General features: G+C 44.0%; 1 protein-coding gene across 4 annotated transcripts; it reads left to right on the top strand.

The window, feature by feature from the left end:
- Positions 1-726: 726 nt before the first annotated feature.
- On the top strand, positions 727-25706 carry MRPS31 (mitochondrial ribosomal protein S31). Of its 4 annotated transcripts, none has more exons than XM_084826270.1 (7): positions 727-854; positions 5521-5808; positions 8232-8390; positions 14120-14263; positions 18458-18531; positions 22387-22530; positions 23948-25706. In XM_084826270.1, exons 1-7 carry the CDS (start codon positions 766-768, stop codon positions 24205-24207), a joined length of 1158 nt encoding a protein of 385 aa, XP_084682396.1. In that variant the 5' UTR covers positions 727-765; the 3' UTR covers positions 24208-25706. The 4 variants fall into 4 exon arrangements, with proteins under 4 accessions (XP_084682396.1, XP_084682404.1, XP_084682422.1 ...); XM_084826278.1 differs by having other exon boundaries at positions 8235-8390; positions 23948-25549; XM_084826296.1 differs by lacking the exon at positions 22387-22530 and having other exon boundaries at positions 8235-8390; positions 23948-25549.
- Positions 25707-26036: the final 330 nt, after the last annotated feature.

Here is a 26036-nt window from a genome sequence, read left to right as displayed (position 1 = left end):
AAAAGAAAGAAGGAAAAAAAGAAGACAGCGAGAAAAAGGGGCGGCCTACAAGAAATAATGACCAATAACGCATTTAAACTGGTCGACTCGCCTATCTCTATATATGCATCCTTAGCATGCCAGTTAACCTCCAGTGAAGAGCGTTGGATGGATCCTAAAAGTGTCATATTTAAAAAGTAGCCCAAAAGTTGGAATGTAACCTAGAACCAAACGATTAAAGGAAAAAGAAATAGACGGAGACAAAGTAAGATTTACCCTATTTCAGAGAGTTGCGAGGACAAAATGGAGAGGAGGAGGATCATGTCCGCTGTCCTGGACTCCTTGGAGGAAAAGCGGGATATAAATGTAACAAATAAAATAATGATGTTTGGCGGCTGCATGACTTAAGGCAGGTCCAAAACACATGCACAGGGGCTTCCCACATCTCCAACCCCCTGGCGACTGCAGCCTTACACTGGATAGATTTTTAAATGGCTGTGTTTCCGTCCCCGCCGTTCTGGAAGCGTCTCCAAACAATGCTTGTTTTTAGAGGAGTTTGAGGAGGTCGCGAACGTTTGGAGCTGATCGTGACGCCTCCCGACGATGCACAAAAATCCCCCCTCGAAGCGGAGGAGGTTCTTTAGCGACGGAACCAATTGCCCGCGCTTGTGCGTTCCGGCGGGACGGGTAAAAACGACGGGACCTTACTGCGGAAGTGCCGTCTGGGGGGCACTTCATGGTACGGACAGGACGAGTTTTGTTTGGTTCCGTGTTGCTTCGGGAATAATGTGGCGGAGGAGCGTGCTGGTCCCCGGCAGCTGTTGTGCTGGTCTTCGCCTGGGCGCCCAAGGGAGGGGAGTCGCGGCTCAGGACAGGTACCGCTGTGGATTCGAACTGGGGGGATAGGAAGGCGGCCTCTTCCCGCGTGAGCCGCAGGGCTACTGGTCGGTGTCTCTCCCTTACCAAGGGCAGCCCTATTTCTCCTACCAAACATTTGTAAAGGGAAGCGTGTTGTGCTCCCCTCTCCTCCGCGGCATTCCGTCCTGGGGTGGGGAGGAATCTTTTTTATTTTTTTTGCAAAGCACAGAGGTCTGCGTGTGCTCCTCTTCAGCAATCCCAACGAAGGGACACCGACAGTAGAGAACAGCGAAGGAATCTTTCGCCTGTCTGTTGCTGAGGAACGCGCAGTGCAGGAGGTTTGGGGGAGAAGGGAGTGTGGTGTGGGTGAGGCGCTTCGCCTGCGGTACCTTCCATTTGCTTGTAGCAAGAGATCAGTAACCCTGCTAAGGTCAGTATTCACAGGCAGCAAGAATATAATTTTACCAATTATGTACCAACCCCAGTTGCCCAATATAATGCTTTCCTTGGGGTGGTACTTTTTATAGAGCCACCGGTTCACCAACAGTAGCGAGACCTCCAAATGTTGCAGTGCATCCTCACCCACTCCAGGATACATCCCTCAATCCTTATCCACTCCCTCCAGGATATTTCCTATAAGCTGTTGGGGGCCTGAACAAGTCTGTTGCCACTTCTGTCTTGCCACCCCAATCCAGCTTCCGCTTTTGTTTTTCCTAACCTGACCGTTCAGCATTCTGTAACCCCTGGAAGTTCACAGATCCTTGTCAGTCTGTTCCTTTGTTTTTTGTTTTTTAATCTTTTCCTTTTCTTTCTTTTTTATAACTGATATACTTTTGAATACCTAGGGAGTCCCCCAGGTATGTCAAAACTTTATTTTGAGTGGCCCCGCCCCTTCCATGCTGATAGGTACTTAACTCCCTAGGTTTGTTATTAGAGAGAATGGCTAGATTGTACATGGAGCCTTATACGTGTACAAAGTTAAACATAATTTTCTGTATGTCAGCTTCAATTCAGTATGCTGTTAGAGGAAGATCTGACACTTCTCTGAAAATGCTTTGCACTGAAACTTTGATGAGAGAAACTCAAATATAGAGTTTTGATACTGATCACATGATGCATGTGCTGCTGCGTTTTATATTGAATTACGTTTGAACTTGCTTTGACCTAATTTTGCTAATTACCATTTAAAGAATACTGTGGAAATCTGCTGTTGCTGTTCAGTCGTTCAGTCGTGTCCGACTCTTCGTGACCCCATGGACCATAGCACGCCAGGCCTTCCTGTCCTGCGCTCTCTCCCGGAGCGTGCTCAAGTTCATATTCATTGCATCCGTGATGCTATCTAGCCATCTCATCCTCTGCCGTCCCCTTCTCCTTTTGCCTTCAGTCTTTCCCAGCATCAGGGTCTTTTCCAGGGAGTTTTCTCTTCGCATTAGGTGGCCAAAATATTGGAGCTTCAGCTTCATTATCTGTCCTTCCAATGAGCACTCAGGGTTGATTTCCTTTAGGATGGACTGATTTGACCTCCTTGAAGTCCAGGGGACTCGTAAGAGTCTTCTCCAGCACCACAGTTCGAAAGCATCAATTCTTCGGCGCTCAGCCTTCCTTATCGTCCAGCTCTCACAGCCATACATTACTACTGGGAAAACCATAGCTTTGATTAGACGGACCTTTGTCGGCAAGGTGATGTCTCTGCTTCTTACTATGCTGTCTAGGTTGGCCATAGCTTTCCTCCCAAGGAGCAAGCGTCTTTTAATTTCATGGCTACAGTCACCGTCTGCGGTGATCTTGGAGCCCAAGAAAGTAAAATCTGTCACTGCTTCCATTTCTTCCCCTTCTATATGCCAGGAAGTGATGGGGCCAGATGCCATGATCTTAGTTTTTTTAATGTTGAGTTTCAAACCAGCTTTTGCACTCTCCTCTTTCACCCTCAACAAGAGGCTCTTTAGATCCTCTTCGCTTTCTGCCATTAGGGTGGTATCGTCTGCATATCGGAGGTTGTTGATAATTCTCCCAGCAATCTTAATTCCGACCTCTGATTCATCCAACCCGGCATTTCTCATGATGTACTCTGCATATAAGTTAAATAAGCAGGGTGACAATATGCAGCCTTGTCGTACTCCTTTCCCAATTTTGAACCAATCGGTTGTTCCATGTCTGGTTCTGACTGTTGCTTCTTGACCCTCATACAGGTTTCTCAGGAGACAGGTAAGGTGGTCTGGTACTCCCATCACTTTAAGAATTTGCCACAGTTTGTTGTGATCCACACAATCAAAGGCTTTAGCGTAGTCAATGAAGCAGAAATAGACGTTTTTCTGGAATTCTCTTGCTTTCTCCATGATGCAGCGAATGTTGGCGATTTGATCTCTAGTTCCTCTGCCTCTTCTAAACCCAGCTTGTACTTCCGGTAGTTCTCGGTTCACATACTGCTGAAGCCTAGCTTGTAGGATTTTGAGCATCACCTTGCTGGCATGTGAAATGAGCGCAATTGTGCGGTAGTTTGAACACTCTTTGGCGTTGCCCTTCTTTGGAATTGGAATGTAAACTGACCTTTTCCAGTCTTGTGGCCACTGTTGAGTGTTCCAGATTTGTTGGCATATTGAATGCAGCACTTTAACAGCATCATCTTTTAGGATTTTAAATAGCTCAGCTGGAATACTGTCATCTCCACTAGCTTTGTTGTTACTAATGCTTCCTAAGGCCCACTTGACTTCACTCTCGAGGATGTCCGGCTCAAGTTCAGTGACCGCACTATCATGGTTATCAGGGACATTCAGATCTTTCCTGTATAGTTCTTCTGTGTATTCTTGCCACCTCTTCTTAATCTCATCTGCTTCTGTTAGGTCCCTGCCTTCTTTGTCCTTTATCATGCCCGTCTTTGCACAAAACGTTCCCTTGAGATCTCCGATTTTCTTGAAGAGATCTCTGGTCTTTCCCATTCTGTTGTTTTCCTCGATTTCTTTGCATTGTTCATTTAAGAAGGCCTTCTTGTCTCTCCTTGCTGTTCTCTGGAACTCTGCATTCAGTTGGATATATCTTCCCCTTTCTCCCTTGCTTTTCGCTTCCCTTCTTTCCTCAGCTACTTGTAAAGCCTCCTCAGACAGCCACTTGGCTTTCTTGCATTTCTTTTTCTTTGGGATGGATTTCGTTGCTGCCTCCTGAACAATGTTACGGACCTCCGTCCATAGTTCCTCAGGCACTCTGTCTATCAGGTCTAATCCCTGAAATCTATTCCTCACCTCCACTGTATATTCATCAGGGATATTATTTAGGTCATACCTGAACGGTTTAGTGGTTTTCCCGACGTTCTTCAATTTAAGCCGAAATTTTGCAAGAAGCAGCTCATGATCTGAGCCACAGTCAGCTCCAGGTCTTGTTTTTACTGACTGTATGGAGCTTCTCCATCTTTGGCTGCAAAGGACATAATCAATCTGATTTCGATATTGACCATCTGGTGACGTCCATGTGTAGAGTCGCCTCTTGTGCTGTTGGAAAAGAGTGTTTGCTATGATCAGCATGTTCTCTTGGCAAAACTCTATTAGCTTTTGTCCTGCTTCATTTTGTACACCAAGGCCATGCCTGCCTGTTATCCCGGTGATTTCTTGACTTCCTACTTTAGCATTCCAATCCCCTATGATGAAGAGGACATCTTTTTTTGGTGTTAGTTCTAGAAGGTGTTGTAGGTCTTCATAGAACCCATCAACCTCAGCTTCTTTGGCCTCAGTGGTTGGGGCATAGACTTGAATTACTGTGATGTTGAATGGTTTGCCTTGGATTCGTACTGAGATCATTCTATCATTTTTAAGATTGTACCCCAGTACTGCTTTTCCCACCCTTTTGTTGACTATGAGTGCTACTCCATTTCTTCTAAGGGATTCTTGCCTACAATAGTAGATATGATGGTCACCTGAATTAAATTCGCCCATGCCTGTCCATTTGAGTTCGCTGATTCCCAAGATGTCGATGTTCAATCTTGCCATCTCATGTTTGACCACCTCCAGCTTACCTTGATTCATTGATCTGACATTCCAGGTTCCTAAACAATATTGTTCTTTACAGCATCGGATTTTCTTTTCACCACCAGACACATCCACAGCTGAGTGTCCTTTCGGCTTTGGCCCAGCCGCTTCACTCTTTCTGGCGCTACTTGGAAATACCCTCTGCTCTTCCCCAGTAGCATATTGGACACCTTCCGACCTGAGGGGCTCATCTTCCGGCGTCATCTCTTTTAGCCTTGTGATACGTTCCATGGGGTTTTCTTGGCAAGAATACTGGAGTGGGTTGCCATTTCCTTCTCCAGTGGACCACATTTTGTCAGAACTCTCTGCCATGACCTGTCCGTCTTGGGTGGCCCTGCACGGCATAGCTTATGGCTTCACTGAGTTACGCAAGCCCCTTCGCCACAACAAGGCAGTGATCCATGAATCTAGTGTCTAGTAAAATTCATTAGAGTGGCAGCTTTCTGAAATAAAGCACATTCAATAGTTTTGAGATGAGGGTGTTCTGGAATAAAAGCTCAGACTCACAATAAATACCATAAAGTGCTTAGAACACAGAAACATTATAGTCTTGTTGCACATGATGCTAGCAACATCTTTGTATTTGCTATGGGAAGCTGGGTTGAATAATAAAATTTCACAGTGACCAGTATGTACCATATCTCTGCACCTTCCTTATCTTTTCTAGTAAGACACACAAGTTCTTGGGAACCAGCCCTGTCTTCTGCACCAAGGAAGATGAACCAGTTGACTACCCTGATGCAAAGACTTCACCCAATCAGGAGGAGAAAATGCAAGCTACTGCAAAGAAGAACTTACTGAATATCATTAGTGAAATGAAAGTAGAAATAAGTACAAAGAAGAAGTTCCAAATGTTGAAAGCCCAGAAGATTAAGGTTCAAACAAGAGACTTGCCAGAAAATATGGAGAGTGCAAGTAGCATGTTCCAGGAAGCCACAGAAGACAAAGCAAAGAGGTGAGGTTCTGAATGCATGTTTTCATGCTCATTGTCCACAGGTATCATGAATATTAGAATATACACTGATTCACTCAGAGGTGTCATGAAGTATGTCATCCACTCCCAGAACAAATGAAATGTTTGATAATAGGGCAGCTATGAAGGTAATAACATATGAATCAGCCTCCCAGAAACTGGGACAGTGCCACTGCATCAAAGAGCCAGATTGCGGGCTCTTCACACATTACCCTGACAGTGCAGAAAGGAGCTGCCTGCGTAAAGGTCTTCTCCAAAAGCTTTCTTCATAGCCTTCCTTTAAATCTTCTTTGCATGCCACAAAAATAAGGCTGGATACCAAAGCTATCTCAAATTTGTGGCCCCCTTTGTTAGTGTGTTAAGTAGAACATTTCATGAAAACAGGATGGAAAGATAGCAAGTTTGGTTATATGTAGCAATGGCTGACTACAAATTGGGCTGTTGCTTGATTTGAAAAAAAACCCCACCTTGTTAATTGTATACATCTTAATAGATTGATTCTTAAGTGTGGTTCAGAAAAAAAGGGTGAAATAAAAGTGAGCTGGGTGATCATTTGTGAATTACAGCAGCTATTGGCCCTCCATTGCAGTGGTGTTACACATACATGCACAGATCTGTCCAAATGTTGCTTGAATATCTGTGTGGATATGTGTAGGTCTTGTTCCCAGAGCTATGAAAATATGAAGGGTGCGTAGGAGGTTTATCATCCTACAGCCTGTTGCATGAGTACATTGTGACTCTAGGACAAGGGTGTTGAACCTCTCAGCCTGAGGATCAACTTCCATTTTGGAAGCTCTTGGGGGCTGGATTCCAGGGGTGGATGGGGGGAGGCAAAGGGGATGGAGCCAGAAATACAAAAAATGCCAGCATATTTTAGCGTAAAGGTCTTATTGCCAGTAACTAAGCCTGGGGAGTGGGGAGAGAATGCACAAAAGCCAGGGAACCACCATGCAAGGCAGACATGGCCATCTGGGGACCGAGGAGGGCCAGATTTGTCCATGCAGAGTTAATAGCTGGGCAGCAGACTTAGCAGCTACTTTCCCACTTTGGTGCAATGTACCTGATTTCTTTTTAACTGCAGTGACTATATTTAAATTAGCCTATGCAAACGTAATGCAGATATATGTCTTTCTTTGTCTTTTTTTGTGATGCATTTTCTCATTTTTGGCTATGAGTAAGTGGCCACCTTCATGGAACTGAGGCGTGGCCTAGGGCAGGAGTGCAAATCCAGTCTACCTGGGGTCCCAGTTCAACCCTCTGGGGCTCCCCAGGTAGCCCTACCCTATTCCCCTTTCCCTCAGTCACTGATGGTTTGGTGGTTTTCTGGTTTTCGTGCATGTTTTTCCCCATTCTAAAAAGGTTGAAATGCCTCCCCTAAGGCTAAATTACTGGCAGGAAGAGCCTTAATCCACAGTGTGCTGGTATGTTTGGTGTTTGGGTCTTACCCCTTTTGCCTTCTCCCCCTCCCGCCCCTGGAATGCGCCCCCTGAGAGCTTCTCCAAAATGACATTTGTCCCTCAGGCTGAAAGAGGTTCAGCACCTAGGGGTAGGGGAAGCATTCTGTCTAGTATTTCATTATGCCATTACTCACAAACTTGATTCACAAAAACTGTTATACGGGCTGCCTATTTGCTTCTGGGCCAAATTTAAGATGCTGGCACTGACCAGTAGAGCCCTAAACAGTTTGGGCAGGCTACCAGGCTACCCGAAGTACCACCTACATCCATATATACCTTTAAAATCAACAGATATGCCTTTAAGATCAGCACTCAAGCCTTGCTGACTGGTTGACCAATGAAAGGAGTTAGGTTGGTGAGTATCGGGGACAGGGCCTTCTCTGTAGTGGCCCATATCTCTGCAATGCCATCTCAGGGAATCTGTATGGCCCCCTCTTAGTTGGACTTAAAAAAAACCCTAAAGACCTTTTTTATCAGTGTTGGTGTGATTTTATGGTTATTATATTTAATAACCATTTTATTTACTGTTTTAATATTGTTAACAGTTTTTAATTGCTATTTTAAATTTAGAAATGTTAAGGTTGTATTGCGGCCTTTCCCATCATGGTACCCTCCCTATGTTTTGGTCTACAGCTCCCTCGCATTGGCCATATTGGCTGGGGCTGATGGGAGTTGTAGTCTAAAATGTCTGGAGGGGAATATGTGGGGGAACACTATATTATATGAATGTGTTGTAATCCATGTTGAGAAGGTGTGTACTCTCAGAGACAGGCTAATGATGATGATGATTTTGCTAGCCACAGTGTGGGGAAACAAGTGATTCTCTCTTCTTTCAAATAATCACTGCAGCTTTTGTAACAATGATTGTTTTCATATGGTTGATATATTGTGGGAAACAAGGAGCAAAGAGAAATGGGTATCTATTTTTTTTACATCCATTTCTTCCAGCAGCAAGATGCTCAGTCCAAAGCTGGTGGCAGCAGCCTCTGCTGTTGCATCTTCACTCCCTTTTGACAGGAAAAGGACAGTTTCAGAATTGGTTCAGCTACTGAAAAAGCACAAGGAAGTCACTGATGCCCGTAAAAGCGTGGAAGCCATTGACATAAGGTTTGTAAACTTAACATTCCCAATATTGCAGTGTGATCTTTGTCATGCTCTCACAATTGAAGGCCAACATGGAAACACTTACTGATGTTTGCTTTGTTTTGCTCTATTTATTTTAAAATGTATGCCCTGCTTTTTAGCTGCAGTGCTCAAAAGTGCCTTGTGCGTAGAATCTTGACATTTCATTATAATGGTTTGAATACAACAAACATGGTACTTCTGGATTTACCTCTTTGGGTCTCTGCAAAAGATTCCAGAGAGGCCATGTTTGAATATAAATTGTAGAGTAGTTTTGCTAAGTATTTCAAAACCCCAGCCAGTTCCTATCTTAAGCAAGAACTGTCCCAAGAGCAAGTCTACAGTTCTGTTCTGTAGTTCATTTATTTATAAAATGTATTACCCCCTTTTCATTGTACAATAATCCCAAGGCAGGGTACAATATCAGTAAAACAAATAAAACCATAAATCGGTAAATAATACAACAATAAAACAGTAGTTCGTTGGTCTCTCTTGGAGCCCTGCCATGGTTTGCAAGAATCTGGCTCTGTCCTTCAGCATCTAACACAGAAGGGAAGGAACACACTGTACCAGTATGTGGATGTGGACCTGTTTTGGGGAAAGCCCTTCCCTGTTCACAGAGTCTCAAAGATCTCAGAGCTCAGTTTTAAGTCAGGACCTGGCAATTCTCACTTGCCTGTGTCTCTAAGGTTGATGATGAGTGTAGCACTGCTGGCACTTTTCATTCTGCTACTTTCAGCTGATAAGTTCAGAACAGGAGTGCAAAGATGGATATACAGCAACCAGTAATGTGAGCATATTTGCAATAATGCATTTCAGGAGATTTATTTCAAAATGCTGCATGGTCATGGTTTTGGAGTAACTGACAAATGTAAAACATGGATAACTTGTGAAGTTATAAAATGCATTCATACTAGAACTGCTAAACAGTTATAGGATGCAATCCTAAGCATGTTTAGAAAGAAAAATGTCCTACAACTGACTGGGGCATGCTGGGAGTTGTAGGACTTTTTTCTGTCTAAACATGTGTGGGATTGCACCCTAAGTCAGCCTACTCAAAGGCAGAACCAGCTATGAACCAGCCTCTTGCAGAGCAGCTAATGGAAACCAAGCTACAATGTGGCAAAAACAGGAAGCTGTAAAATATGTTGTGACCAAAATGCAAATGGCCCAACCTAAACATTACAGACAGAAATGCAATGATCTTTTAAAAATCATGATTTCTAGCCAGCTTTTTATTGAAGAAAAACAGCTTCCTTCTCCATGCCACTATGTGTGCAATATTGGCATGTCAGCACAGTGCCTCACCCATGGCAGATTAAAGCAGCACATGCAGGATAAGTAAGCCAGTTTAGTCTGACACTTAATACCAAATAACTTGAGTGAGAGAATCCCTTCCTGATCAACATCAGCAGTGGTCAGCATCTGAGAATACAGTCCAGCAGTTGTGTTCCAACTGGTTTAATAATTTGCTTTCCTAACAAGGAGAATTGTTCCAGAATTTTGCATATCTTAGAATCAAAAATCTTTGTCATTATAAACTAAATTATATTAATGGCCAATTCATAGCCATCAGTTCTTTCATTGTAGAAAAGTCTTCTTGAACCTAAGCAGCCCATTCCTGTTGACTATGTTAATCTCTGTGATATGTTTAGGGAATTATATCATGGCATCTTAACTGATTTTTTTAACCGACCAAATTATTTTTAATTAGATTCTGCATTCTTCTGATCATCTTAGCTGCTGTTTGCACTTGTTACACTTCAAATGCATGTTTATTAAGCATGGGTGAATAGAACTGACACATTTTCACAGATACTTTGCAAATGTTTTGTGGAAGGGATTAATATTTTCTGGTCACTATTAGAAATAGCTCACTCTGGCCCAGTTTCCATATAGTGATAAGCTGGAATATTAAAGAATTCCAGCTTATTGGAAATGAGGCAGCTGGCACACGCTGCCTGATCATTTCTGCTGCAAGTGGGAGCAGCTCAACAAACTGTGGTTTGCTTATTAAGACATGTGAACTGGGGACTCTGGCTCATCTCTCCCCAGACAAGCCATTTCTTGGCTTATGACTCTGGCTTGATGGGAAAGAGATGAGCCAGAATTCCCAGTTCACACATTATAGTAAGCAAACCACGGATCAAAGGTGTGTGGTTTGTTTAGCTACTTCTGCTCATCAGGCTCTGGGCACCAGCACACAGCCTCATTCACAGTCAGCCAGAATTCTTTAGAATCCATCTTATTGTTAACTTGTCAACCAAGCCTGTATATCTAGCCACCATTTTTGCTGCCATGTCATATTGGTGGTTCACAGTCTTTAGTGATCTACCCATATCCCAAGATCATTTTCCTCCTGGTTCCAGTTAAGAAAATAGTAGTCATCTCTAAACACATGACTGTACTTGTACTATGTCATTTCATTTTTATTACTCCAGTTTGAGATCACCCATGTAATCTTGCATAGTCTCCAGATGCTACCTTATACTGGCAGTGAAAGCAACAAAGTGGCTTCTGGCACTTTAAAGACTAACAGATTTATTATGGCTTATTCCTCTGGAGGTTATAGTAGCAATGTTTCCTAACTGATGTCATCTGTAAATTCCATCAGAATACTCTCCCATATGTCACTAATAAAAATTATGAAGAGGTCCCAAGGCTGATCATTCGGGCATCATGGATTACTCTTCTCCAATGTATATTTTTGCTGTTAACAGAAGCCTTTGTCACTTTCCCTTTAAACTGTTCCTTATTTAACCAAACAGTAGTTGTGTTAACACCTATATTTTCCAATTTAAGTATCTGCTTCTTATGGGGCACAATGTCAAATGTTCTATTAAAATCCAAGTAGATTAGCTCTGTTGCATAGTCCTCTTTCAGAAAACCAGTTAAATAAATTTAAATTATATAAATAAATGGATCAGTGCTGTAATTTAGTCAGGCATATTGCAGAGCAATGACAACTTCTTGCTTGGAGAAGAGCAAAGGCATTTCAAGTAAGTCTGCTCTCCCTATTAGTGTGATGCCAAGTAAAGGCACGTGGCTAGCCACTCTGAGTGCCATTTTTTTGATGAAAATGTGGAATATAGGTCAAATTATATGTATGTAAGAAATGTATGTTCTTAACATTTCTTAGCCATATGGTTTTCTGTCAGTAAATTATAGCTGAGTTATTCTCTCTTTGCAGTAATATAATGTGACCTGTGGATGTCACTACTCTACAAAATCTTCACCCATCAGTTTGTTTTGCAGACACAGAAAGGACTGAATGTTTGCTAAATGGAAATAACAACAGTACAGAATTTGGGGGTGGAATGAGGTTTCTCTCAGTGGAAATCCAAACAAAATCTAAAATAAAGATACACCCTGAATGCCCCCGTCTTCAGATTTATAGGCAGCCACCATTGTTCCAAGAAACGTATGGTTTTTAGATGTTAGTTTAGCCTGTATGAATTTCCCCCCAGCATGCACACGCATGCACACAGTAGCTCAGGGAAAATAGGGTCCTAACAGACTTTGTTGAGTTCCATCTCAGAGGAGTAGGCTGTCTACAAAGGGTCAAGCATATTGCAGGGCAATAACATTTTGCTTGGCAGAGAGAAGAGCTCTTTCAAATGAGTCTGCTCTTCCTGTTAGTGTGGTTGTCAAATAAAGGTGCATGGCTAGCCAGATCATGAAGGAAGTAAACTGTGGTGTCTTTGCCGAGTCAACTTAACTAAGATGTTTTTTGTGGTTTGTTCATCACGCTGACCACAAGGGATGGTAGCAATAAGAGTAGAGTCTAGCACTCTTGCAATTTCCACAATCAAAATTTTAACACCTAAGATTTTGAAAAACCTTTACTTTATTCATTGCGTAAGAAAAGGCTTTGGGTGTCATACTCTGCTTTGCTGGCTTTTGCTGTCATCTAGATAGCTAAATGTGATACTTCGGGAGAAGTGTCCTTTCTAAGCATTTCCCAGGGGCTTTTTCAATTTTAGTTAAATATATATGAAATCGGAAGTCTTCTTGTGTGTCATTCTTCCTCGAAACAGTTTAGGAAGATGTATAAGAGGTTTCCCTTGTGGTTTGCCATCCATATTCTGGCCAGGCCTGGACATGGGTGCCTTCATGCCATCCTCTGGGCCCAAGTATATATTTAATTACTGTATAATTCTCATATCCTGGTCTGTATTCTAAATACCTCTTGATAATCCCAACACTTTTTGGATCAGCATACTTTCAAAGTTTCTGCTATTATCCCAATTGCAATTAGCTAAGCTATGTATTAAGCAGCAAGACTGTTCCTTGTTGACTGAAAAGTTAAAGGCCTTAAAAGTTTCATGGTTTGTTGTCCTCCTCCCTATAGTCACTATGGAGGTGAAGGAACGACCTCCCCACCACCCCAAATGTCTGTTGAAGGGATGACATTTGTGGCTCAAACCACACACCAAAGGCTGCACTGCTTCTAAACCCAGTTCTTCTCCCTGCCCTGTGGCCACCTTAGCCTCCCTTTTTACCTCCAAAGTGACCATTGAGAAAGCATTTGCCAGTCCTGGTATGGTTACTTCTCTCAGCCAACACAGTTTTTCACCACACTCCTCAGTCAGGACTAGTGCCTGCATGCTACTCTTTGCTGCTGCCAGGATAGGAAAGTGCACATGTTCACCATGCTGTGCATTGGTCAGGGGTGGCAGGGTGGCAATGGGTTCTCTTAACCCCCCACCAGTATTTTCCTGCAAGGATAAGGGCGTGGAGACCCTCTCCTATACTACCTCTTTCCCTCATTCCCCTTGATTAGGCCCTGGCACATCAGCAAGCAGGGGACCCACTTTACTCATATGAAATGGGAGAGTAGATGGCCTTAGCACAAGTAACCCAAAACTTGCAGTAGGATGTGGTGGTGAGAGTGCCAAAGGTTGCTTACTCTTTTACTGCTGTTGCATTCAGCAGAGTATTGCTGACTGGAAGGGTTCGGGTGACGCAGGACCCATTACACCCTGGATTGCCCCACTTGAAGGTGAAGTAACTAGCAGGTGTTACAAGCCACAGTTCAGGCAGAGTCCAAGCCTGCAGCATCACCTGCTTGTCACTCCTGCCATTTTAGTTTTATGACATTTGAGAATGTGTTGACTGCGTTCTTGAGACTAGCTGTGCCACCACGCATAGCCTTGATCCTTGGGATTCATCTTGGTGAAGGTGGGCTAAGAGGTTGTGGATTAGCTTTTGGTCATTGTAGTCCAGGGATGGGCAGACTTCAGGCTTGTGGGATCTACTTTGTTTTTTTACTAGAATCCTGAGATCCACAGCCAGAGCCCAATGCAAAAGATCTACACTTAGAATTAAGCAATTATGAGCTCAGGAATCTGTTTTGAGTACCAGAATTTGAATGGAGCTCACAGTCCTTTCTCAAAAAATGCACTCCTAGCTGCCCAAAGCTTTCTTTATTTTAGCAGTATAATTTAGGCTGTGGTGGGAGTGGGGAGGAGAATCACTTTGTTGCTGCTATTGTTAAGCAACTGAGAGTCAGAAACACTTACTGAGTTACTCTAGGTCACACAGAGGAGGAAAAAAGCAAACTCAGGCACCAGTTCATTCATGTAAATACAACTTTTAAAATAAGTTCAGGTGTTGTTGTTTTTTACCACAGGAAGGTTGCTAATGTGAAGGAAGAGTATTCCTGGCCCATACTGAGCATCCTATATAATAGATGCTCACATTCTTAATTTCAGCAACATCGTGGCAGACATGAAGATTGGGAGAAAGCCTTTAACACGGGATGCCTTTAGGCCATCCAATCAAATTCAGTGTGATGAAGATGGACAAGGCTATATGATTGAAAGAAGTCTTCATCGTGAAAGCAATAGGATGAAAAGGTACTTCTTTTAGTGTTCCTCCTCCTGATACTTTGCATTTTTGTAATAAAGAAGGGCTACACAGTGACAGTCAAATGCCAGCTCACACATACAGCATAGGTCGCTTAATGAGGACTGTGCTACACACTGGAGAGTGTGTGCTTTCCAGAGAGTTCATTCTAAGCACTTCTGTCACTTTGGCTCCTGTACCTCTGCTGAGAAGTAGAGAAACATACTTGCCTAGTCACATTTTGTATAAACAACATCTTTTGGAACAGTTGTACCAGCTTTTTAAAAAAGAAGTTCAGGTAGTCCTGGTTGTCCAAATGAAAATCAGAGTCGATGACTTTCTTATGACCAGTTGGCGTTCAAAATCTAAGATGCAAGTGTTTGTGTTCAACATTATTCTTTCTCAGGCTGGATATTTTATTTATTAATTAAATTTCTTAATCGCCCATCTGGCCGGTCACCCGGCCACTCTGGGCAATGTACAATAATGCAACAGTTTAAAACAATAAAATTCCACATTAAAACGTCATATTTCTAAAAATACCCTAACCCACCCCAAATGCCTGCCTGAACAACAATGTTTTTAATGCACGGCGGAGGCTCATTAAAGAGGGGGCATGGCGGAGTTCCCTAGGGAGGGAGTTCCATAGCGGGGCCACCACAGAGAAGGCCCTCTCCCTCGTCCTCACCAGCCGCACTGTCCTGGCTGATGGGACAGAGAGGCCATCCGAGGCTGATCTTCTTGAGCAGCCTGTCTGGTGTTGCTGGAGGTGCTCCTTGAGATAGTCTGGGCCGGAACCATATAGGGTTTTAAAGGTCAAAACCAACACCTTGAATTTGGCCGGGAAAACAACTGGTAACCAGTGCAACTCCTTCAGCACCGAAGTGATGTGATCACTCCAGCAGCTGCCTTTAATCACGCAAGCCACTGCGTTCTGCACCAGCTGCAGCTTCCAAACCGTCTTCAAGGGTAACCCCACGTAGAGCGCATTACAGTAGTCTAAATGAGAGGAGACCGGGGTATGTACTACCAACGGGAGCAGATGGTCGGGAAGGTAGGGGCCCAGCCGCCATATCAGATGGAGTTGGTACAGCGCTGTCCGGCTCACGGCTGACACCTGAGCCTCCATGGACAGTTGGGAGTCTAAAATGACCCCCAGGCTGCGAACCTGGTCTTTCAAGGGTAGCCGTACCCCATTCAACACCAGGTCACTGTCCCCCAACCTCCTCTTTTCTCCCACCAAAAGTACCTCGGTCTTGTCAGGGTTCAGCTTCAGCTTATTCTTCCCCATCCAGCCACTCACCGTCTCCAGACATTTGGACAGGGATTCTACGGCCAACCTTGGTGAAGATTTGAACGAGAGGTAGAGCTGCATGTCATCTGCATATTGATGACACCACACCCCAAACCTCCTGATGATAGCCCCCAGCGGCTTCACATAGATGTTAACTAGCATCGGGGAGAGGATGGAACCCTGTGGCGCCCCACAAGTGAGTGGCCACGGGTCCGAAATCTCTCCCAGTGCTACCCTCTGGTACCTGCCAGAGAGGAAGGACTGGAACCACCGTAATACGGTGTCTCCAATGCCCAACCCATCCAGGTGGTCCAGGAGGATACCATGGTCAGCGGTATCAAAAGCCGCTGAGAGGTCGAGGAGAACAAGGAAGGAGCATTCACCCCTATCCAAAGCCCTCCTCATATCATCCACTAAGGCGACCAAGGCCATTTCTGTCCCGTGCCCAGGCCTGAAGCCTGATTGAAATGGATCTAGATAATCCGCTTCTTCCTAGTGTGCCTTCAGCTGCATCGCCACCACCCGCTCAATCACCTTGCCCCAAAATGACAGATTCAAAACTGGGCGAAAGTTGTTCAGGACTTGGGGATCCAAGGAGGGCTTTTTTAAGAGCAGTCTTATCACTGCCTCCTTGAGAGCTGATGGCATCACTCCCTCCTCAAGGGAGGCGTTCACCACCACCCTGATCCCCTCACCCAGCCTCTCTCTGCAGCTCATAATGAGCCAAGATGGGCAAGGATCAAGTAAGCAGGTGGTTGGCTTTACAGATGAAAGCACCTTGTCCACTTCATCAGAAGGAAGAAGCTGGAACTGATCCCACAAAACTGGCTTGCCACAGACCGCCTCTCGCTCGCTAACTGTATCCACAGCACATGGAATAACACTCCTAATCTGATCAGTTTTATCAGTGCCTTTGCCAAGGCCTTACAGGAGGCCTTAGAATGTTCCAGAGGTTCTGGAGGAACTGGACCGACCAGGCTCCAGACCACTTGGAACAGCCTCCTGGGACAGCACTCTGTGGACACAATAGAGGCAGCATAATATTCCTTTTTTGCTGCCTTCACCACCACGTGATAGGCTGAAGATGCAGCTCTAGCCTGTGTCTGATCGTCTTTGGAGCGAGACTCTGCTACCGGTGCTCTAGACATCTCACCTCCTGTTTCAGAGCTTGTAACTGCAGATTGAACCATGGTGCAGTCTGAGCCCTGTTCAGGGGGAGAGAGCATTTCAGAGCCACCCAATCTAATGCCCTGGTGATTGCGGCATTCCACCCACCCACCAGGGTCTCAGCCGAGTGGCTGTTTGCGTGCTCCAGAGAATCCCCAAGCACGTTCAGGAATCCATTCTGATCCATAAGACGCCTGGGGCAGACCATTTTAATGGGTCTTCCACGCCTGCAGAGGGGTTGTGGAACTGAGAAGTCCGACATCACTAAATAGTGATCTGACCATGACAAGGGGGTGGTGGATATACCCCCAACTTCCAGATCACTTCCCGCTTCTCCAGAAACAAACACGAGGTCTACCACATGAGACATGGGTGGGCCCAGCTGGAATAGGGTACAGCTCCCAGGAAGCCATGGTCTCCATGAAGTCACAAGGTGCCCCTGTGAGGACAGCCTCTGAATGTACATTGAAGTCCCCCAACACCAATAAGTTAGGGGACTGCATGCGCACATCAGAGACAACCTCAAGCACCTCGAGTCAGTCGTGCAGCGGGGTGGGCAGTACACAAGCAGAATCCCCAGACTGCCCTTTAGGCCCAACCTCCAGTACATGCACTCAGCAATCTTGGAGAGGGGGTCTGGTGAAGACCAAGGACTCCCGGTAGATAACTGCCACTCCCCCTCCCCGATCCCCAGCCCTCGGCTGCTGTGCATACGAAAATCCGGCTGGGCACATGGCCGCAAGAGTTGGAGCAGTGGCCTCAGCCAGCCAGGTCTCCATAATACATGCCAGGTCTGCACCCTCATCCTGGATCATATCATGGATGACAGATGTTTTCTGGGCAACAGACCTGGCGTTGCAGAGCAGCAAACGAAGGCCAGAAGGTGGAGTCATGCCTCCCCCAGCCATCCTTTGGCTCTGAACAGGCCCAGAACAGGGGACAGATATTACACATCTCTCCCTTGTTCCCCTTACCTGGCATGGCCTGCCCCTAGTGCTCTGCCAGTGCCTGCTGCCCAGCCTCGGTATGTTCTGGCTCCCAACACTCCCCCCACTGCCTTCGTCAGGTGGACCCAGGACCCCTCGCTTTGGCTTATCAGGCAGGCTACCCACCCCTAAAAACACAACAGAATCCCCCCAAAACCCACCCCCCACCAACAGTTAAACAAAAATCAACAAAATGCATCCCCTTTACAGATACCGCCAGGCAGAAGTCCACAGAGAGAGCAGTGGTGGGGTGGGGAGGGGAGGGGAGGGGAGGGGGTGGTGGCAGCAGACACTCCCTCTTCCCTGGGTGGTGGCTTCTCCTGCAGATACTGGCTCTTCTATTTAAGAAAAAGACTGAAAAGGGAGGGGGGAAATTCGTGCTAAGGACATATGCTGATACAAGCACAGACCTAAGACTGCACCAACTATATCACCATTGGTAGAGACCTATTTCGGATAGTACGGTGAAGCACTATTGCATATACCCATGTGAGCATCTGAATATGATACCAAAATATGTACTCAACAAATTCTATGTTCCCCTTTTTCACCCCCCCCCCCATGTTTCTAGCTCTTAATGCATTTGAAAAGATGCTCTTGAAAGAGTATGGGCAATGGCTGCTGAAATATCAGAATCCAGAGGGCTGGCTGAATAAGACTTCCAGTTATTGAGGGCAGTGCCTTGCATAGTCCTGTGTTTTTCCACATGAATAGCAGATATGTTTTTAAAAAGTATTTTCCTGTGTTTTTTTACCTAGAAGAGGCCTGTTTTCAGGAAAAAGACTTAATATTTTCACTTCCACTTCTAAAACAGAAGAAGCAGTTGGAACAGGTTAGTAGAGAAGCAGTAGCATGAAACAAACCAAGAATATAATTGAATATAAAATTCACCCATGATCCCATAATAAATTTGTTAGTCTTTCAGGTGCCACAAGACTCTTCATGTTTGTTCTATGGAGGTTGTTGTGTTTGTGTGGCTAAAAAGGAAAATTTGGTACAACTGCCACACAGTAAAACAAATCATTTTGACATTAGAGTGGAATAACATTAGTGTGAATCTTTGTATGCAGTTTTTGTGGCAGTACCATTGGTATGCTTTTGAAGGCCACATTAAGGTTGCAGTCCTATATGCTGTGGAGTTTATTTCTGAGTAGACATGCATAGGATTGCACTATTGGTCTTGTATAATAAACAAGACAGATGCTAATGTTGTTGCTGTTGTTGTTGTTATTTATTACATTTCTATACCACCCCATAGCCGAAGTTATCTGGGCAGTTTACAGAAGTTAAAACATTAAATACTATATAAAAAGTTTTAAATCCATTTACATAAAAGCACACAGACAATATACACAAACAACATATAACTAAAAACAACTTTGAACTGTCATTCATAACTAAAGACACATCCAGGACTGATTAAAACTCATCATGTACTGCCAAATGCCTGAGAAAAGAGATAGGTCTTAACCTGGCACCAAAAAGATAATAATGTTGGCGCCAGGCAGGCCTCATCGGGGAGCTCATTCTACAGATGGGGGGCCACCACTGAGAAGGCCCTCTCCCTTGTTGCTGTCTTCCGAGCTTCCCTTGGAGGAGGTACTCGGAGGAGGACCTTAGATGCTGAATGTAGTGTCCAGGTAGGTTCATTTTGGGAGAGGCTTGCCGTCAGGAATTGTGGTCCCAAACCATGTAGGGCTTTATACGTTAAAACCAGCACCTTGAATTGAGCTTGGAAGCATATAGGCAGCCAGTGCAAGCAGATCAGAGTCAGTCTTATATGTTTGGACCTTCTGATCCCTGTTATTAATCTGGCCGCTGCATTTTCCATGAGCTGCAGTTTCCAAACCATCTTCAAAGGCAGCCCCATGTAGAATGCATTGTAATAATCTAACTCGGAAGTTACCAGAGCATAGACACCTGAAGCCAGGTTATCCCTTTCCAGATAGTGGTGTAGCTGGGCCACCAACTTAAGTTGGTAGAAGGCACTCCATGCCACTGAGGCCACCTGAGCCTCAAGTGACAAAGATGGCTCAAGGAGGACCCCCAGGCTACGAACCTGCTCCTTCAGGGGGAGTGCAACCCCATCCAGAAAAGATTGAATACCCTCCATCTGGTCAGCAGAACCACCCACCAACAGCATCTCAGTCTTGTCTGGATTGAGCTTCAGTTTATTAGCCCTCATCCAGTCCATTGTCGCAGCCAGGTGCTGATTCAGCACATCCACAGCCTCACCTGAAGAAGATGAAAAGGAGAAATAGAGCTGTGTGTCATCAGCATACTGATGACAGCATGCTCCAAAACTCCAGATGATCGCACTCAACAGTTTATTGTAGAAGCTGAACAGCATGGAGCACAAAACTGACCCCTGTGGAACCCCATACTGGAGAATCCATGGGACCAAGCCGTGGTCCCCAAGCACCACCTTCTGGAGCCAACCCTCCAATTAGGAGCAAAACCACTGCAATGCAGTGCCTCCCACTTCCAACTCAGAGAGCCTTCCCAGAATGATACCATCGTCGATCATATCGAAAGCCGCTGAGAGATCAGGGAGAATCAACAGGGTCACATTCCCCCTTTCTTTCTCCTGACATAGGTCATCACACAAGGCAACCAAGGCTATTTCTGTGCCAAAACCTGGCCTGAACCCCGATTGAAATGGATTCAGATAATCAGTCTCATGTAAGAGTGTCTGGAGCTGGTTGGCAATCACTTGCTCAAGGACCTTGCCCAGGAATGGAACATTTGCAACTGGCCTGTAATCATTAAGGTTTTCCTGGTCTAGGGAGGATTTCTTCAGGAGTGGTCTCACCATCGCCTCTTTCAGGTGGCCCGGGACCACTCTCACAAGGAGGCATTAATAATCTCTCTAGTCCAGCTGGCTGTTCCCTCCCTTCTAGTTTTTATTATCCAAGAGGAGCAAGGATCCAATATGGAAATGGTTGCACGAGCCTGTCCAAGCACGGTTCATGCTAATAATGTTAATTTTAGTAGCACACAGGATTTGTATAGAAATGCTAGATATTAGTCCGTAGGTGATAGACAAGTCTCACTTTGTTAGATAAATCTTCTGCTACCTGGGTTGATCGAGAACTCAGCTATGTATTGTTGCAAATAAAGTGAAGACGCTATCTTCACTTTCCAAGGTCACCATATCTTTGCTGCTGCTCTTTCTGGTCCTGTACAGGTTGTCCATTCACTCCAGAATCCCATTTTAACCAATATCCCATTCCCTCCTTTGTCACAACTTTGCTGTCTCCTCTTTCAACATATGACATATTTATGAACAGTCCAAGCATCTGCAGAGTCTTACTTGCTGTTTGAAGTGAGAACTATGTGGATTATATTGAATCCAGATATTTGATCCTAAGGTCACGGGGAGAGCCCATGGCTCAGTGGTAGAACACTTGTTTTGCATGCAAAAGATTCCATGTTCAGTCCATGGCTGGGAAGGCACTAGAGATTACTGCCAATTGTTGTAGACAGTACTGAGCCAGATGGATCAACGGCCTGCGTTGGTATAAGGCAGCTTTCTAAGTTTCTAAGATCTAGGAACTTGGAGAAGAAGCTTGGGCTGTTTGCATGACATGCAACCCCCAAGTGGGGGTTGTATATTCAAAATGGTGCTGCCACAGTGAGGCTGCAGTGCATGCAGACTGCATGCAGCCACCACTTTGAACATGCAACCCCCACTTGGGGGTTGTGCTGTGTGAACCGAGCAAGCATGGGTTATGCAAAGGTTAAATAACCCTTGCATAACCCACACTTGCCAGGTTCACATGACATGATAGGCCTCAAGTGAGGATTGCACATGCAATTTGGCACCTGTGGGCTCTGTGGCTCATTGTTGGTTAGAAAAATAAACCACAATGAGCTGCAGCATGTTGTCTAAGCCCAGTCGCTGGGTCTTTGGGGTTGGAAGGGAATTTTTTTAGAGAGGGGTGCTCTCTGCATCTCATCATCAGGTGCCCTGAAGCTGTTTCTCTCTCACTTGTGAAAGTATTCATGTATGTACTTGTGGAATCCACAAAAGCCATATTCCTAGAACAAAAGCATCCATGCTGTTCTAACTTTCTCTCTTAGAAGAGAAAGGGGTGAATTCTCTGTAAACAATTATGTTGTTTTCAAGCTACACAAGTGCGTATTTTGTCATTCTAGGAGCTTAGATCCTTGAGCCTAATCCCGAGATTGAGCCTAGATCATAAGTACTTTTCAATGGGGACTGAGACACATAGTAATAAAGGTGCAACTTTCTTTAGATTGTGCTTCTAGTCTAAATAATAATAAAAATAGTATTGGTCAAACTTGAGGTTATCACAATCCTTCCTTCTCATGCCAAATCTTGAAAGTACTTTTGAGACTGCTGTTTATCAGCATAGCCTTGAAGCTAGTAAATTGCAGCCAAATCTGTGTGGAAAATGGGAAGAAAAGGTGATGCAGTGAAAATGCAGCTCCCTTTTAAAAAACAGTTTGTGCTGAGAATAAGTTTGTCTTCATAAATCTGGTACTGAATGGGCTTGTATTGCAGCAGTAGAAAGAAGCAGCTATTTTGGAATTTTGAGACGGCAGCTCTTCTATTTTTGTTAATCTTGGCAATCCTGATGCTTTTTTCATCGCCAGGTAGCGGTAATTTTATGGCCAACTTGGCTTATTGGCATCTATTTACTTTTTAAACATTTGTACATAGTGACGACGCTAACACTTTGGGATGTGGAACTTGCTAAAGAAATTGCAGCAGTCAGTCAGCAAGCACCTCAGAATGGTTTTGAGGAGATGATACAGTGGACAAAAGAGGGAAAGCTTTGGGAATTCCCAATTAACAATGAAGCTGGTATGTATACTGAAGAGGTCTTTGTCTGGTTTTGCTTCCTACAGCATATTTTATATAATATAGTCAAGGATGTGATGAATCACTCTTGGAGTTTTCATACTGATTTTGAGCCTTTGGGCTGCTTTCAAATATTTTGATTTTAAAATAATGATAATTAAAAGCCCACCCACACCAGTCTGATTGGGAAACCTTCCAGAGCAGATTTTGGCGGGCACTGGAGGCTGCAGGGGAGAAGGAGAGGAGGTTGGATTTCACCCTATAGTTCCTAATAAAACAAACCCCAGATCCCCTGATTGATACTTCCAAGCCATTTACTTGAGGGTTGGTATCTACGGTAATAAGGAAACAGTGTGATGTCTCCTAGCCCACCTGACTTGAGGAAAAGTCCAGGGGCAACAGGCAAAGCTTGGGCTGGAAGGAAAACCAGGAGCTGTCACTGTCAGAGCAATGGGATGATACTTCCACCCCATTTCTCTAGGTAGGCAAGGTTTAAGTCTATGATACGTGGACATTGCAGGAGTGGGGGAACGCTGGCACACTCATGCCTCTTAGTCGCTTGTTGACTGCTGCAACATCACTTCCTTGGGTGCATCTGCCATCGCAGATGGAACGTCTATAGTGTCTGCTCAAAACAAAGTGCTTCCAAACCAGCATAGTTAACATGTCAACAGATGAGCCATCAGGTAATAAGGAAGCATATGTGAAACTGTCATAGACAGGGTCATGATCAGGACCTGCTACAGCATAGCAATGTTGAAATAACCAGTAGCCATGCAGTGGTTTTCCTACTGCTGAATCTGAAAATTCTAGTGAGCCAGAAATATGTTTGTGGCCCAGACCCACCTTAGTCAACCAGCTTTCTATTAGCTTTACCAAATTCACCCTTTTTGGATGATGGGATCCAAGATTTTAAATGCCCCTTTGGGGTCTACAGTGGGCTGGATGGGATGACATAGAGACTTTCATCTGTCATTCCTCCCTGTCAGCCAGACATTTTAATTTCTTAAATGCTTTGCATTTTTAAAAAGACCTTAAAATCAATATTCTTTGTTTAAAGTATATGAACTTGAAAATGGATTTTAAGCCATTTCTTAATGCATAGCTATAATTCTGGTGGCTTGCTAAATTGCTTTTGTGAGACGAAATTCAGAGGAATTTCTAGGCCAAGTCGGGGATCTTTTAGTCTTGGTGAAGCAAATCAGTTCTGTGATGAGAAGAAATTGGGGTCACTGAATAAAATAGATTTTTTTCTTGTAAACCTTCAGGGTTTTCTGGGCAAAAAAAGAATGAGGATAATTATGGTGGGCAGTAGGCATACTTTGATAACCCACTATTCCTCTTTTGTGTTCATTCTCTGGAGAACAGTTAACTGTTGACTTTACAATGATTTGATATTTATTGTGGTTGACTTTGTTAGGACTCGAAGAGGATGCTGAATTTCATGAACATGTGTTTCTCGATAAATACTTGGCAGACTTTCCTAAAGAAGGACCAATTCGCCATTTCATGGAGCTCGTGACTTGTGGACTTTCAAAAAATCCATATTTAAATGTTAAAGAAAAGGTGGAACACATTGAATGGTTTCGGGATTACTTTAAGGAGAAGGAAGAGTTGCTTAAAGAAATTGAAGCACATGAGAAGGAAGCCTTGATTAAGAGAGAGAATCTATCAAAGTGAAGACTCTTTAAAAAGAAAACCATGGCTTTATGTGAATGTACGTTGTGAATGTACATTAATACAAATTAATCTGGAAAAGAGGTGACTGTATAACAATTCTTTTGAAAACTGTTGCTGTCATCATTTTCAGAGAAGATGGTAGTCTGCATGGATACCAAAACTGGCAAAGGTTTTCTAATTCTGTTTGCAGATTGCCCAAGTAAACATTGCTTCTGTCCTCCCCTGCTTAATCTATTCATAGTCTTAAGATGGTCTTTCTTATTCTTTACCTAACTACATTTGGAGGTGATATGAATCTACATAAAAGAGAGGAGCCATAGTCCTATAAACTGTCACTAGTAATTCTTATTCATGGACTGTCAAAGCTTGGCTTTCCAGGATAAAGTTTTCCACATCATGATGGGAGTTGTATTTTGGTGCAATTTAAATGGAAATGGATCATGGAAAAGGTCCAACTTGTCTTCAGATTGCAAACCTGACTCTTTGAGGCTTGATAAAATGTCTTCCAATAAAATATACAAATGGTATGTGAATCTTCAAATCATAAGCAACTTGCCTGTCTTGGTTCCAGGGACACAGCGAACACCACTTTTTATTTGGATTCAGCTTTGGCCTGTAGACTCTTATCCATCCTTGCCAAAATACTGGCTCAGATCCAAATTTGCCAGTTCTGGGTCTAATGAAAATAAAAAATAGAGCTGGGTGATCTCACTCAGCAACTTCATATAATTATGAACCCTCCTTGTGAACAACCACACAAATTGGGATTAAAAAAAACAGCTATAATGCTGAAGACCAAAACCAAAAAAAGAAGACAGCTGCACCAATTGTAGGTTCTTAACGGGTTTCAAGAAAAGTCTTTATCAAGGGAATCTCAAACGTTTAAACACTGCTCAGGAGGATTCTCTCTCCTTTTCCTCATCCAAGGAAGACCCATGGATGAGGAAAATCAGGGATCTGATTACTGCTATTGAAATGAATGAAAAAGTGAAATTACCAAACTGACCTCCATCTTATACCCAGCAACTTCTCCAATAGGGTAGATAAAACCTTAGCATAATGCCTGTATCATAAATTCCATTGTGTATGCGATTCACTTCAAGAACACTGGAATAACTTCTTTAAAATGTTTTGTAGTTTTTTTTCTTCTATATTCCTGTGTGTAATTCCCCCCCCCCCACCCCAATAAATGACTCTTACCCAGAAGAGTTAATTCTGCTTTTATCGGTATTGGTTTTATCTTGACAGAGCAGTTAATGCTGTCATAGTGCAAACTTGCAACACTGACTTATTATCTGTAATGTTCTTTTGTGGGGGGAAATCCCATAAAGCTATTGGTTTACATTGGACCCTTTCCATTATTTACTATGAGCCTTAGACATTTTTGGTTTCTATTTTGTTTTCTCCTCTGTTAACATTGTGGGGCCAATGTGCCCTAATAGTTTTTTGTTGGTCTACGTTTTTGGAATTGGATAAAAATAAAATCTACCCCCACCCTCAACCCCCATTAAACTGGAGTCATTTTGAAATCCAGTCATATATTTCCAGCTAGGGCTTTCAAGGAGTCCATTGGGCTCAAATAGCAGATTGATTCTGTTAAAAAAAAATGGTGGAGGAGGCTTAAATAAAAATTGGGTTAGAATTAGGGATGTACGAAAGTCACTTACCTTTTCACAGCTTGGCTTCGTGGTGGGGGGGAGGTGCTTCACTTTTCCCCCCGAAGTTCAGGCGAAGGGGGGGAGGCTTCCCGCCTCGCCCGGCCGAAATTCAGGCCAGGGAGAAGCGCCCCGTCTCCCCGGCCGCGAAACAAAAAGTAAAAAAAAAAGACC

The sequence above is a fragment of the Heloderma suspectum genome, chromosome 1, assembly GCF_057233095.1.
Source record: "Heloderma suspectum isolate Gila_16-S chromosome 1, 16-S_ref, whole genome shotgun sequence".
Classification (NCBI taxonomy): domain Eukaryota; kingdom Metazoa; phylum Chordata; class Lepidosauria; order Squamata; family Helodermatidae; genus Heloderma; species Heloderma suspectum.
Note: the sequence above shows the minus strand (reverse complement) of the source record. Positions and strands in the feature narration are given on the sequence as shown.